The sequence below is a fragment of the Botryllus schlosseri genome, chromosome 7, assembly GCF_051294905.1.
Source record: "Botryllus schlosseri isolate E-star chromosome 7, Bs_hap1, whole genome shotgun sequence".
In the NCBI taxonomy this organism is placed as follows: domain Eukaryota; kingdom Metazoa; phylum Chordata; class Ascidiacea; order Stolidobranchia; family Styelidae; genus Botryllus; species Botryllus schlosseri.
This window is the reverse complement of record NC_137242.1, coordinates 1,878,874-1,894,905: the sequence shown is the minus strand read 5'-3', so window position 1 is coordinate 1,894,905 and position 16,032 is coordinate 1,878,874. Positions and strand designations below refer to the sequence as shown.

The window sequence follows — 16,032 nt, the reverse complement described above, 5'->3', positions numbered from 1 at the left end:
AGTGAACATCTTGCAACGACTGAAAACAGCGAGAGTTAGAACACTGGAATATTTTCAACTTTTCCGAATTATATCATAGCTATACAATATACATTTTCCAAATTAGATTAAAATCAAAATTATAGCTACATATTTTTTTTCCTAATTAGATTAGACATATACATAATTAATGAATTCGCGAATACAAGAAAATTGAATGAAGTTCAGTTCTTGTCAAATCAGAATTCTCACTCATAAGCATCACAATGTCAAATGTCTGTACACCAAGCTTAGCCCGTTTCGCACTGTACAGTTCCCCTATGTAGCATTTTCAGGAAAATCACAACAGAATTTAAAATGAGAACATAGAAACATTAGCTTACCTATACATTGATCTGTAATTAGTTAAGTAAGACAATTTAGCTTAATCTTGTCGCCAAAGTCTACCTCAGCCTTCGCATAAAATGAGTTTCTAAAACAATTTTAGCCTTTGCCAGAATTACCTCCTCTCAAGGACTCCAAACTAGAATCCCCAAAACACGAACGATCACGTGATAATCGACACACTATGACACAATATTCACGAACAAGACATACTTTATCCAATTACCGAACACCCGCCAGACTTGTACAAACTACCAATCCAGCTAGTTGACTAATTACTCATTTTCCAGTAGTTCTAGTTACGGTTTTTGTAAATGGAGTAGTTCTAGTTGCGAGTTCTGAAAAGTTGAATAATTCTAATTAGAGTTTTGGTTGCACATTTTAAGAATACAGTATAGTTTGTAGAAGTCTTATGCCTAGACCAGATTCCGAAGTGCAATCCCAAAAACCCAAATGATCAAATGGTAATATATCGCGACATTTCGAAACATATTTTATTCTATTAACAAAAACAAAGCCCCTGCGATTTAACCTATCGGTTGGAGTAGTCTATTTTTTTCAATTTTTAAGGTCGAGTTTTGATTCTGCAAAATGATTAGCTTCGCTGTTTTAAAGACCTACCGCACAGTAACTTAGCCGTCTACAATCGATCTTCTTATCCGTAATGGAAATGTTGGTGTCAAATAACTAAGGTAGTACGAGATTGTTTTTAGCTGTCTTTTTCGTTGTGCGTTTGATAGCGTACGTAAAGTGGCGATAACTGATTGCATGCTGAAGGCGAACACGACCGCCGATCGACCACTATCGGGAAAACGATAAATCACACGATCAATAGACGAGAGAGCGAGCAAGGTAGGTCGCAATATCCGCAGTCCGCACGCATGTTGACGTAAACGTACGACCGACGGCCTCTACCTCAAGACCGAGGGTGTTAAGAAAATATCTTGAAAACCCCACACGGCTCAAATACGATTTTGAAACAAACCGGGCAAAGCATGATACTTCTGAAGAGGTATATCACGCACTTGGCGCACATCACACTCTTACCGAAGAGAGAGTGTATTTCCACCCGTGTACCACCTCACCATATATATATATAAATATACACCCGTGGCACACGAAACTAAAACCTACATCTACTTGCACTCGAATATGAAATATTTACAATTACATTTCAGCACTATTCAAATTTATGACATCATCATTACACTCCGACACCGATTATGATAATCAGTTCGCCATCGATTCGATATCAATCACAATTTGCAAGAAATATCGAAATATCGGCCATTAGATGTAAACAAACATTATGGCTATTTTCGTCACGCCACAACGCGGTGGTAGGGAGTTACAGAACTACAATCTGGCACTGCCTGACTGAAAATATTAATTTATTTCTTATAAATTACAGGCGTCCAGATGCAGATTTTCTAGGTAATTCATGCCCTAGCATATCGACGACTGTAGAGTGTAGAGCTATACAAATATATGCCATGAAGTTTTGGAAATGCGCCGTAAGCTAGATGTCATTTGTCATGTCTTTTGAATATCGGTTAAACATATGGGGGTTATTTGTGAAGGTTCCAGACTTCTAGTTATCGCTTTTTTTCGATACTGGTGGGGCTGTATTTACTACACCATTATACTACAGACGATATTACTTATAATCCCAAATAGCAGCAACCGTCCCGCGCAAGTTTGAATTAATACCAGCCTGTAAATACAGAGAACGGGCGTGCCCCGAGATACCGGCGTACTCGGAAATATTTTTAATTCACTTGTAGTGTGTGTTTAAGACGTGTACCACGAGTAAATAAAAACGCGATTATCGTATATCCAACTGTATTAAAAACTCTCGGAGCATTCCTGGGGTTGGTAAGGGCACTTGAGAGCCTGACAGCCGGAGATTGTGATCAAGTTGGTCGATTTAATTGAAGAGTCTTCCCTTATCTGCGTATAGCCGCTCGAGAAAGATAACACGCATTGACGTTACTTAGCAAGCCCGAACTTGCGCCAAAATCAACCCTAGATATCGAATGCTTTTATAAACAACCCCATATGGTTCACAGCAAAGCGGATAACGTATAGAAGATCGCGTTGGTCGACTGGGTGTAATCTTACCGCGAAAAAAAGCTATTTATTGTTCATCTCACTGAAATCATGTTCCACGGCTATTCATATTTCATGGCAACTTATCCTTTATTCAAGCAAAGCGAGATTACCGAGGATAATGGGCAATCACAACTCCTCGGATCAATGCGTATTTATTTCTTTTATCCTAGTATGACTTCGGAAACACTTTGAAATCACTCCATATCGTTTCAGAGACTTAACAGTGGCGTAGCTTTATAGGCACGCAGATTTTAATAACGCCCGCACAGACCCACACTTCAAAGGCACGAGTTCGTGAAGAGAACCGCCAAAGGTACAAGACGTGAATTTTGCGGATTTTAGCCCGCTGTTAGACGCTAATGGATAAGCAACTAAGTACGAAATTATGGGACATATTGGCCATTACGTTTTTCCGGATTCCGGGGATTCAATGATTAAATTGTTAGGTTGGCTAAAAAATGAACGTTGCGCATCAAATTTCGCTCAATTCCAACAGCTAGATGTCATCAAGGTACAGAAATTTGAATGTTTGAAATTCAATATGAAAAATTTGAAATAATTTTTTAAACTTTAATGTCAACCCCATGAAATTGTTAAGTTGTCCAAGAGAACGATGATTGACATGTTTTCTCACTTTCAACCACTAGAGCGAAGTTATTGCATTTGGAAATTCGGGATTTGAAAAAATAGCATTGACGGTGGGTAATCCCAGAAATATGAATGAAAAACTCAAATAACTTCGCTTCTATAGGCTGGAATTGCGTCAACTTTGTTTTTCACCGTTTTTTTAGACTATAGGGTAGACAATAAATAAATAAAAATATATAATATTTTATAATAAATTCAAAATATTCGAAGTCCTGTACCTTGACATCTACCAGTTGGAATCGAGCCAAATTTGGTATGCAACGTTTTTTAGCCGATATATCGAATTCGATTTGCAAATCATTGAGATATCACAGTTTTCCGAGTTCTATTCGCATGCCAAAGTCGACTTTTATCATGAATAATCCAGTCCCATCACTATAAACACTGCTTTTATCTACATAACACCATTCTATTTTATGAAGTTGACCGAATGCCTAGTTCCCGCAACACGCATACCATCTACACACTCGCCAGCATTATCGAGTTCTTATTTAATTACACGCAACGTTAATGGAGGCTTTTGCTCCGGATTCGCATAAACGCATCTGACGGAAAGTGCCTTTTTCCAAAATTATTACTACAAAATTGCAATCCTGATGTACAGAGGCCGGGCGTCATGAATTATAAATGAGGGGAACACAAATTCGCGGGGACAGTTCACAAAATAGTCTGCTGGCGATGCGACTTATAGTCGTTGCCTGCCTGTATTTCTCATGTGAACTGTAAATTCTGTCCAGAATCCACATATGGAAATAATTCGACTCCCAACACTACACGCTCAATGGAAAGACCGAATGGTAACCAACTACCTATACCATATAGAATATGTTCGGCGGTTGTCGTGCGGTCTGTTATAACTCAGCTGACTGAGTGACTTTCAGCGTTGGTTCCACGAAATAATTAAAAACTAACTAGACAGCTCTGTCGCGCATAGCGAATATTTGAGAAGAATTATAGTTACGAGTTTAAATAGCGAGAAGTCACGTTCCATATTTCTGATTTATTCCGGCCGTTGATGCGCGCCAGGCAATGTCGCCGGTTTTTATGTGTTTTCATCTTCCTCGTTTGTCTGTTATAAGCAAACACCGTCAGGAAGAAGAAGTCTTGAATGCAACCATGAGACGAGCTTTACTTACAGACAAAACTGTTTTTCTCCCAACGTATCATGAATGTATTTCGTGGCATGCAGGTAATGTTTTTGAATACCAAGTCAATAAAGCTAAGGAAGAAATAGGAATTCGTATGAAGTCCCGCCGTGAATGCCCAGTCCATACAAATTCTATTGATTGGAGAATACATTCACGACATTGATATTGTCAATGCATGCAACGAGTTGCTAAATAAATATTCTGGTGAGAATCTTGGAGGTACAGAACTTCAGTACAACATTGAATAGTATATTCATATTGAAATGAATCCAAATATTTTCGGCTGACACTCAGCAGGGGTAATCGTCAGCAACTAGTAGAGAATTGAAAATACCATCGTCTATCAACAATCGTATCACTAGTAGAAATATGGCTATGATCAAGGCGCGATATTGCACGAGGGTATTAGTAGCATACAGTATTTACGATCGCGATACGTGACAATTCAAGAATCGAGAATTTCGCACTATTTTACTGCAAATCCACATCTGACGCTTAGCGCTAATCTGAAGCGCAAAGAAACGTGCGATAAAGTCAAATTATGAGCTTACGAATTACGGCTTGGTCACGAACCAGTCATCTTCAGACGCCCAGCGGGTTGCTGCAACTTTAGCGCGGTGCTATTGAGATCGTTTGGGACGTTTTCAAAGCAATTTGCTCTCCGCGAGATAACTACCGACTAGCGACCGGGTTGGATGCGTAAATCGCTTATATAAACAGGGATCGCTAATCACTGGGCGGATTCCTGGGCATTATGTCTTCGCAAATTGGGATAATGCCTTTCTCTTATCGTGACTTCCCAGGATTCTAACACCTATCCGGCGACGGACTACTCTAATTTGGAAGGTCCTTTTTCGCGCGGAAACAATTTTTCTCGCTTTCATTCCGCGAAAGGTCGTTAAATCACTTAACGACGATCTGGTATTTCCGTTTTTGATACCGTCACCTTCTGTACGAACAGATTACGAGACCATGATTCGGGAAATGATGCAACCTGCGGAGGCGCCTCTCACCCTCAACGAAACCCAGAACACGTCAAATCACATCATATTAATTATTATCGAAGCGAGCCACATTGCTTCTGGATATGCGGGCGAACAGATCATTAATGCCACACGGACATAGTAGCCTTGACAAATGAAGCATTGATTAAACCCATTACCAACTGCCGCATTGACCTTATAGTCTTGTTAGAATAATTTAGGGTTAAGGAATGGTAAATGTATAACCAGCCTCAACTATAGTTTTCGCCGTGTTGCCATATGCGTCGATAGAAATCTCGCAATATCGACCGCCTTTATACTCCCGATAAGAAACTGCTTTATGGACTCAGTTAGGTACTGAACGCGCTTCTAAATTCTACACTCTACAGTAGAGCGACTTATCACAAAGTCGACATCGACATCTTTCTAACCCTGTCGGCCGCCTGCAAATGCCATGTATCACACACGCATTAATTACAAAATTTGAACTGTTTTGTGGCGAGATATTCTACCGTACTTTTCAATGATCTAGGCTTCAGTCAAGCTGGTATACATCGCAGTTTCTTACCTTGTACGTTGGTTATCATGAGGGCAGTCGTTACAATAATGTACGCTTTCGATATAGCCTCCATATTCCGAGGGCAGAGTCCTACTTTGAGGTGAATATTCAATCCTTCTGTAGCAGCACAGAGTAATCAAAGTCCGATTTCCATACAGTTTCTTTGCAGCTGAGTTTTCCAACTTGTGGCGCGCGTGCGGTATCATGCAGTCTCGACGCTTGTCATATCTAATCGCATGTCACAGTGACGATTGAACTTGTTCTATATTACGGCCTTTCGGTGCTAACTGCCAACACCAAAGAGGGATTTAACAGTAAGCTAGTAACGACATTAACTGCCGCTATAAAATAACACATTTCCAATCACACACACCGCTGCGAAATCAATGGGCGATGGATATCGACATTCGACGATCAACATGTATTGCAGGCAGAGATGACAACTTTAGACTAAGCAAATACGACCATTGTTCGCGCTCATTTAGAGAAGGCGGCAAATCATACCGACAGTAGCTATGGCTCATGCATCATTGCTCTAAAATCGTGGCTTGATGCTGGATATGCTTAATGTAACATTTTCATACCAACTACACCACATTACATTGTAGGCATACTCAATGGTCCAAGTCTGTCGTAGAACTGAATATAAATATGTACTTCGTAGACCTGCGCTTATCATTAACTTTAACAGTCACTATCGTAAATCATAGCCCTTCTCTTAATCAACAGCAACAGTAGCCCGAATGATTGAACTATCAGGTGAGCTTCAGTCTGCCAGCAGACAAATCCTAATATACAGTATTATTTGCACCGCACGAGAGTTCGATACCCCGCCCGCCTGCCTAATAATCCGTAACCGATTAGCGAGAACATCTGATCGACTAGAAATCCCCGGGGCTGGTGTTGACCTTGCAGCGCATCGTATCAAGCAGGTCGCGGCCAAAATCGATGCACCCAAATTAACTGCTATATTGGAAATATGGCGCGGGGAGAGTCAATTTTTCGTGGTCATACTGAAAACACAGTGCGGGTTACCAGCAAATAACCATGGTTTAGCTGTGGTTCTCAAAATAAACCTGTCTCTATGTGAAGGCAAGAATGAAACAAGAAGCTGGTGCTAGTAGTTGTGGTTAAAGGTCAAATTGTCTTTCATCAAAAGACAGCAGTAACAAGGCTACAGAAGCTAGTGTGTGTGATGTACTTGTACACATGATGACTATTCCTAAACCATCCACTATTTTTCTATCCTATCATTGGTAGCCTCGCCCGGTATTTATTTTACTCAGTCCGTTTGGATACTATTGTCTTTTGCGATTTGATAACTTGATTGTATGCACAGATATATCAAGGTCAGCGTGCGGTTGTCTCGTGTTAAACTATACCTACAGAACAACAAACTGTTGCGATTACTAACTAGTCCTTTCGCGTACGCTTTTACTGAACAATGCAAACGCCGGTACGTAAATCAATATCGCCGCCGCTTATGAGATCGCCTAGCTCGGTATCTTTTTACTCATTTTCTCGGCGTTCTGAATTACGATAGAGGCCATGCTACAGAAGTTCATGTTTGCTAAATCTTTAATAACCGCGACACATGAAAACCTTCTCCGGGGATCTAAATTATGCGTCGTCGGGTTGAAATTCAGGGCACCGCTTATGGATGTAAACAAACTTTTAATGATAAATGCTCGCCGTAAAATATAGTTGACTGTGACACAAGACTCCCTAATACAAATAGATATTGTAGGTCACGCAAGGTTTTATGTAGTTTTGTTGGTCGCAAAATCAGTTTATTTCGTTCCCAAGCGATTTTCGAACTGAGACTTACCTAATTAATGTCTACATATCTATATGTCATCACAGGAAAAGGGGTAGGTGTGAAGTCGTATTTCGCGATGAGAAAAACGGCACCATGTCGTGAGTTGATGATTAAAAAATCAGCCCGATACTATCCGCTATAACTTCAATCGAACTTAGTCCTATACATTTTCCCGACACTGCATTGTTAGTCGCCACTTCAGGCTTACACTTGAAAGATAAAACCGGAAACTCCGGAAAGATTTCAAGGCAAGCTCTTTGGCACAAAGTTCATTCATTTGATGGCGACTCAAATCCGTACCCCGGCCGTTAATTCACAAATTTCAAATCAACCCGTTCTACGAGCCGTTAAAAGCACCGTCGCTATACTGTAATAGCAATTCTATCACCAAAACACTCATCAAATGTACCAGCCTCGCAATGTCCGATGTAACTGCAATGTCAGTGAGGAGGTGTACGAAAAACCTCAGATTTGAAAGAACTATCACCAACGGAGATACGAAGAACATATATCAGTTACATTACTCCCTGGTAGCCTAGCAAAGTGACTAAAGGACGTTCGATACAATTCATAGCTCCACGAGGTGAAGACACTGCCATTCCTTTTGGTATAGAATTGTCCTACCCCAAAAGCCTCACAATACAAATGTACTTTCAATGAACCAAAACAAATGTTAATATTTGAGACTTGTACGGCACATGATTATGCTATGCTGTGCGAACGCAATTAGTTATATGCGACATTGCACCAAAATTTCACGGACGCGGCGAAACGCGAAATCGCATTTCGGTACGCAAGTTGAGACACGGATTTTGATATGCGCTAGTCACATCTTTTGCGTGAGACCGCGGGATTATATTCAATGATAGAACAACGCTCCAATCAGCAATCAATTAATGTATTTTACTATCCCTGTGAACATCAACATCTTGACCTCACTGGCACCATAACTTCGATCTGCCCTGCGAGCAAATCATTCAGCGTCGTGAATGCACTATTCTGACTCTGAAGTCCAGTAGTTGGCACTACCTTTTCCTAGATACACGCTACGTGAAATAAACCTTTTTACTGTAAGCACCAGTCTTGTGCGTAGCGACAGCTAGCGGCGATGAACACATGAATGATGATTTAACGTTCGTTACCTGAACCCTATTTTACTGTATACATAGCGACAGCTAGCGATGATGCATATGCTCAACCTGTTCGCAAAACAATACCACGACCGCAACAGTATCGGTTTGATATTTTAAATATTTCAAAACACCACAAGGCTGCGATACAATGAAAGATAGGGAACTGCAGAAACGACTTGGAGTAGTCTTCGAAATCAGGCACCCACCTGGGCTAGGCGATGTAAAAAGGAGGCATGCGCAGTGAATGAAAAGTAGAAGATAATACTCAAATTTCATGTTCATGACGTCTTACGTGATGAAGAGCAAATCTCTTTCTCGAATCTTTACGACGGTGTTGTTTTTAGATTCTATAATGCACCAGTTGCTGTCGATTGATTACCTCTTCATAGACTCATTTTTGATCCTATACACCAGATGCTGATGATCAACTCCGAGCAGTGCCAGCCAAGACTCTTTCCAGGCTCAATACTTCACGACAAATGTCGATTTTCGATCTAGTTGCTTACGATGAACCGCTTTTTTCGATCCTATATACACTAAGTTGCTGTCAGTTACTTTGCTGGGACTTCTTCACTACATCGTCGACCCCTGACTAACTACATCGTCGACCCCTGGCCAGTTCGTTCTGATCTACCTTCCAGCCTCTTTTCCGAATACATCCTGATTCGATTCATTGCTCACGTATAAAAGGTAAAATTCGATAGCTAGCTTTGGTTAAATTTATTGGAAACACAAGTGCGCTCGTATAAATCACGAACAACGCGAGCGGATGTAAGGAAGCGTCGCTAGCAACAAAAGCAAGAAAAACGCCAACACGCAGGCGATTATCAACAGAGAAACATCTTTAAACGACGACTCTTCCTCTGATAGTAATTCACCCTTTTCCGGCATTGCACGCGCGATCTGAATCGCGTCTAAAAGCGACTCCTCCATGCCGTCAATGTTGAGCGTACCTTCTCCTTGGGAGCCATCTATCACGACGATTGGCCCGATAACAGACACCGTCATTATGCTTCGCCTTCGCCGTGCAGAGCCGCAACGTGAGGTACCCGATGAAGGGCATTGCTGTAAGCAATGGACAGTTCAAATTACATAAGACTTCCATCATAGGGTTCGTATGCAGAGTAAAAATGAAATGTAGGAATCGACAATCATGTACAGGATTTGAATATCAAAACCAAGACATTATGTGGCTCGTACACCAGGAAAATTTCAATTTGATCCACCAATCAGGACAGCATTTAGAATATTGAGACTTCCTCTCTTATACACTACCTACCTACCTGGAGATCACTGGCAGCGCAGGACACCAGCTCGGCATGGACGAAGAACTCGTTACAGACAACGCGTGGCGTTTGGAAAGACACGCAGACCACGTTAGAAGCGAAGTTCGTGCGCACAATCGATGGCAGACCCGATTCTGCCTCGCAGCCACTGCTCACGATATCCAGTAGGCGCGGACTGGCAGAATCTTGAGAGCACGACAAATACATCTCGGCTATGCCAGTGTTCAACGAACCAGACTAAGAGATGCGAGAGAATCTCGAGTTCAGTATCGTGAAAAGTCCGTTATGCTTAAAACTTACATCAAGCGACATTGTCACATGGATCATCTCACCGACTGTATACAGAGCACCGCCGGTTACTTGATACATCTCAGGGCAAGCGTTCGGGCAGCTTGGTACTTTACAGAGATATATAGACGGGAAGATATCTTTCTTTGACGTCACCAATCCTGGATTGCTGACCCTGCAAACAGACCGAACGTTTAATACACGCGAAGCGTTTTGTAACTATCGGTACTTGCGTTGGTTGAAGCGAGGTGACCAATTTATACACTCGGTTGTAAGTGCATTGGAACTCCACGGCTGGAATCGGCATGTCGAACACGGCGTTAACAAGATCGCGGTTGAACCATATCTGGTTCGTGAATTGGATGCTGTCCCCATTTTCAGAGGACGTGGTGTTGCAAGCAGTGAACGGCAGAGGGATCATCACCTGGTAAGCGCCGTTGGTTGGAAATGACACTGTAACGCAGACAATGGGAGTTTAGGTTTAGTTACGCGTCATAGGCTTCTATAATCTCAACTACCTTTGCAAGACGCTCTGGAATGCTGGTGCAGGCTTGGGGCAATGGAAATGTAGCTGTTTCCCATTCCCATGTCGTACTCGTTGACAAAGCTTTCGGAAATGCTAACAACAATCCTATCCGGCTCGCATCGTAACGATGGCACAGCTGTCGAAATGAACTCGTGTTCAGAAACGGGTTTCGCCATTAGATATTTCATCTATAGAAAGGTGCACAATGCACATATTTCACCTATAGAAAGGTGCACAATGCACATATTTCACCTATAGAAAGGTGCACAATGCACATTTACCTTTTGAAACGTCGCCCGGATCGCAAGCAATAAAATTACCATACCTGTTAACGAAGCTACCAACATCGGGTTGCCCAACCGTGCAATCACGTGATTCGCATCTATGCTTGTTTAGTTATCTATATGGTTAGTGGTTACAATATACCATACACTCACGTATCGCACAAGTCTTGCCCAAGTAACCAGCGTCGCTGCGACAGTAGAAACCGCCAGCGTGTTTACATGATTCGTAGCACAGGCAATCTCCTTTGCAAGGGTTCGGGGTACATGCAGACGCTCCCGCGCCTAAAAGAAGCAATTGCGTGAAACTTAAAACAGCAAACGCTAGGTTTTGTACGTAAATTGCGGTCAAGGACCATACCGGCACAAACGGAACAATTAACCCCTCCACATCCGTCTGGACACCGACATTCGTAGTCAGTTTCTGACAGAGCTACGCACTGCCTAAAGTCCCCCAGACAAGGCTTCGAATCACAAACGTCTCCGCTTTGTCTCTCATTCGCGGACACGGCAGCAAACGTGTACCAGAAACACAGCAGCAACCTGAATCGTTAAGTACACTACTTCAATAAACTTTAAGCAATCAAATAGCTCACACAATCTTACTTAATGACAGACTTCATCGTCGAAGAACTTAAATTAACCAAACACTAATAGGGATATCTAACGAACTGTACGCGCTCCGTCGGACACCGATCCTTTATAAGTGACGGCGGACGATGTTCTAATAATTGACTGATTATAATCAGCTTGTAAAAGAAAACTGCATTCTTGAGGCTTGCTTGCTGGCGAGCTACTATACGACGTGAATGATGGCATCATCGGTGGCACAATCTTGTCGGATTGGTATTTAAGTACATGGTGATTCGATTATGTTGCCCATTTTACACCAGGTATGGGTACTTTTATGATTCTTTTAGCACGACTCACGGTCGTTTCAATCAAAGTTTCAATATGGTGTTCTTTTCTAGGGTGCTGCCACTAAGAATGCACTTCGGCCACTGCAAACACTAAAACATCAGGATCTCCGTATCATTGCTAAGGCCTCTCTGTGCGACTAACAATTCACTAATGAAAAGATTTGGTGTTTTAAACACGGAAGATATGAGGAAGGTATATGTAAATTCTGGAGCCGACCTCGCAACCCATATTGGCGTTGTAGCGGTGAATCGTACCTCTATACCAGTGGTTCCCAACCGGTGGTACGCGTACCACTAGTAGTACGCGAAGGTCGTCCAGGTGGTACCCGAGTAGATTCTGTTTTTTTCGACAAGTGGTACGCGAAGTTATTCCAGGTGGTACGCGAGTAGATTCTGTTTTTTTTCGACCGACGGGAGTTATTAGTTCAGGTGGGGTGGATTTTAAGTTTTTTGAAGCCGTCGTCCTTGTGATGGTGGTAAGGTCGTCGTTGTGGTGGTAAGGTCGTCGTCGTGGGTAAGGGCAATCCCACCAATAATGGCCTACGGAGAAGAGATCTTTAGTCGTAAAGCATTGGGATTTTTACCTAACCAAATTCCGTTTTAATATATTTAACCACAAGAATTGCAACTGGATCCACTATACAGAAATCATATACTGCGCATTACAATAGAATATTGGTGTACAAAATGAACTGTACATCAACAACGGTGTTAAAAGAACGAAACCAATAATACTACATATTTTCTCACTAAAACAAATTTACTGCAGGTCACTGTGACTCCTGCTGTATGGGTCGGGATTATGTCTAGACCTCCGGTGAACCCATCAGACTGGCTCAGCGAGCCCCTGACTCAAACCCTGAAACAGACTGGCGTGTAGGGCTGGGCACAATGATTCGAGTACTCGAATCGGAATGGAGTATTGATTGTAATGATTCGATTCGAGTAGTGAAAGACGATTTTTTTCGGGTACTGAATTAATACGCTCCTCGCAACTGAAAGTTAATTTACTAACGAGAGTTATACTTTCGATCCTACTTTCTACTGAGGAAGCCTTGAAACCTTGATTAGCCGTGCCGCAGCATGCGAGACATAGTACAAAGCTATACGAACGTTGCTGGAAATAACACATTCCCGAAGTCATGATCATCCCACAACATTGTCAAAAAGTGCAATGAAATCGGTATGGTCGAAACGTTACCAAAGTATCTTTAATGTGGCGGATAACAGGCATTACATTCTTTGTGGTGGCATAAAAGCTACATATTTGAACTCTGACTATGTACATTCTGTTGTGACGCCATAATGAGTGATACTCGACTCGAAGCGTAATACGTGATTCAGAATCGAATCACTCAGGTTCTCGATTTTGCCCAGCCCAGTGGCGTGTCCCTGTCCCTGTTGCATGGTAAGCCTATCTTTGGGTTATGCTTCCTTTATGTTTATATAAGGTAGGTAGGCGACAAGTCAGTCATTAATTTTTAATTCTTCCATGATGCAGTGTGTTTTGTACGTTTGTATTTTCATCAAACGCTTTGAGCATAACGGCTTCCGCAGTAAGATGTTCTTAGCATGGGTGGCTAGGCTTTGAAGACACTGTTATACCGAGCATTCCGTCTATACTTCGCTTATCTCTATATCGCATTTCATCACCCAATTGCATTTTTTATGTATGTTCTTGATTTGCACAGTTGACAAATAAATATTCTCTCTCTCTCCCCCCCCCCTCTCTCAAGCTATTATTATTGGCGCAAAACGTTGAAAACTTCAGACCTTGATAGCTTTCACACCCTATTTATTGTCGAAAACTAGATCACTCGTATTTGTCTGATATTTACAATGAACTCTATTTACAAATACGAACAGAACAAAACATCTGATAAAAAGAACTACACAATAGTTATGGCCGTATATAACGATACCACGGAGACGAGGAAGAGGAAATGAAAATATGCACAAATGCACATAATAACTACGGTTACCATATTTCGGGATCCGGAAAAAGGACTCTTTTGACAAATCACAAAACTTAGGGTTCCATATTTTGAAATACGGAAAAGAGGACATTTCTTATAAATCACAAAACTTATAATATCGGACGAGAAAACGGTTAATATTGTAACCTTTCACGGGAAATACTGTTGTCTTGACTAAGAAAGGGGTCATTTTTCCAACTCGACTCCCTGACGAACCACTCTAAACGTAATTTAGGTGGTGGGCGACCTTTTTCAGTCAACCTTGCCGTCACTGCCGTCGGGTCGTTGCCTTGAACATTTCAATGACTTCTTTACCTCGGAATCAAAAGCGCACAAGTACAACACACGCGCGTCCACGTCGTCCAAATATCATATGATCGACCGAAAAGATCATCGCTCTATAAAATATGCCGGACCTGATGTGTGGAACAGTATCCCGCCGGCCATTCCACAGTCGACGAGCATGTCCACATTCAAGTCGAAATACAAGCAATTACTATTAAATAAATACAGTCCATCCTCAAGATTACCCGACCACGACTGACCTATCGATCTCGCTTCCCATGACATGCCGCCCTATTCTTGTCGCTTTCTTTTTCTATGCTGTCTTCTTTGCTTTCATTCAGTGTGCATGCCTCATTTTTACATCGTCTAGGCCAAGGTGGGTGTCTGATTCCATAGACAAATCCAAGTCGCTTCGACATCTTCCTGTCTATTCATTGTGTCGCATTTTTTGTGGTGTATTGAACTGATAAAATTGCTAATAAACCAATGATGATTATGATGATTATGATGATTCTCGTCATTCATGTCGTTTTTGAGTTGTGCCTGTACGATCGCCTGGATCGTCAAAGCTATACAGGAGGACGAATTGCAAAAAGGGGACATTATTTGGGCGTCCTCGGAGGACATTTTCGATTTCTTGAAAAGGAGGACGAATCCTCCTAAAGGAGGACGTATGATACCGTATATAACAAGATTTAAAATCAGAATATTTCGTTTATTGGATACACGATTCATCTCTGAAATTCATCAAATCCGTGGTGTATGAATAAAATTATGAAGAATCAGATGCTCCGCTAGTAGTCTTCTGTTTCCAATAAATCCTCATCTCTCGATTCTTGCGGCATTGACTTTGAGTCTGCATAACAAGAGGCCTATTACATCAAGGTGATCCCAATCGTGGACAATAGCGCTGTTAGAAAGTGGCTTTCTTTACTTATTTTACTGGCTACTTGATAAAATTATTGAGTTGCTGAAAAAATCGGCACCACATCAAACTTGGCTCAATCCCAACCAAAAAAGCGAACTTATTGGCGTTAAAAATGTCGATTTGAAAAAGATCTTATTCACGGTCGCTTATTCTATAATTAATAATGAAAGAATTTCCCATTTTCAAGTTCAATTATTTTTACTAGGGCTGATGTGAATCTCTGAAAGGTTCAGGTTCGTGTGAAAGCGACCCTTTTTGAAAGGTTCAGAGTGGACGCGAACATGAGCCTCATGACGTCACGTGACGTCATATTGCTAATTTCAACCCTATATTTCAGTGAAGTGATGGCCTATACTGCTGTACGCGATACCTAGCGACGACTTGGGTCACATAATGCTACAGTGCTGAAGTACTTATTGACGTTGTAAGCATCGCCGAATGTATCAATTGGTAAATAATAATCTCATAAAATCAATATCTTCCGTGGCTTTGCCTACAATTTCGACAACGACTTGCAAGGGTATATAAGTTTACGCCTTACAGCAGTAGCCAACATCCCAATCGCACGGATTTGGTTTTTATGATACAATAAACGTAAGAAATCAAGATTGATCCATTACGCCTGCTAGATCTTTTACATCAGACAACGATATCAGTTTCATTGATTGGTTGAATAAGCATCGTTGGGTCTCACGCAGTGTATTTTGCTCTTGATGTTGTGTGATTGTGGGCCAAGCTCACAGAGAGTCACTAAATATTCACAAACTGAGAGCTGGT

The 16,032-nt window shown here is 41.6% G+C and overlaps 2 protein-coding genes across 4 annotated transcripts in view; both read right to left on the bottom strand.

Moving 5' to 3' along the window:
* The window catches only part of LOC145442247 (roundabout homolog 2-like), a 296,749-nt gene that overhangs the window by 83,635 nt on the left and 197,082 nt on the right, over positions 1-16,032 (bottom strand). For 2 of the 3 annotated variants that reach the window (XM_080320144.1, XM_080320145.1), the window contains exon 1: positions 5,823-8,655. In XM_080320144.1, the coding sequence (XP_080176270.1) occupies positions 5,823-5,886 (64 nt within the window). In that variant the 5' untranslated portion in view covers positions 5,887-8,655. Of the gene's footprint in view, positions 1-5,822; positions 8,656-16,032 lie in introns of those variants that run through there. The other variant, XM_080320143.1, reaches the window with a different exon arrangement.
* On the bottom strand, positions 9,471-11,900 carry LOC145442265 (uncharacterized). Its single transcript, XM_080320169.1, has 8 exons — positions 11,753-11,900; positions 11,508-11,689; positions 11,303-11,431; positions 10,858-11,001; positions 10,573-10,792; positions 10,352-10,514; positions 10,049-10,288; positions 9,471-9,830 (listed from the first exon to the last, which is right to left on the bottom strand). The coding sequence occupies exons 1-8, from the start codon at positions 11,767-11,769 to the stop codon at positions 9,516-9,518; spliced, it is 1,410 nt and encodes a 469-aa protein (XP_080176295.1). The 5' UTR covers positions 11,770-11,900; the 3' UTR covers positions 9,471-9,515.

Excerpts from the sequence above, each read along its gene's own strand:
- LOC145442265 (XM_080320169.1), bottom strand. Across the intron at positions 11,002-11,302 it reads GGGCAAGACTTGTGCGATAC|CTGTGCCATCGTTACGATGC; the intron begins GTGAGTGTATGG and ends TCATTTCGACAG. Across the intron at positions 9,831-10,048 it reads GCGCTGCCAGTGATCTCCAG|CAATGCCCTTCATCGGGTAC; the intron begins GTAGGTAGGTAG and ends CATTGCTTACAG.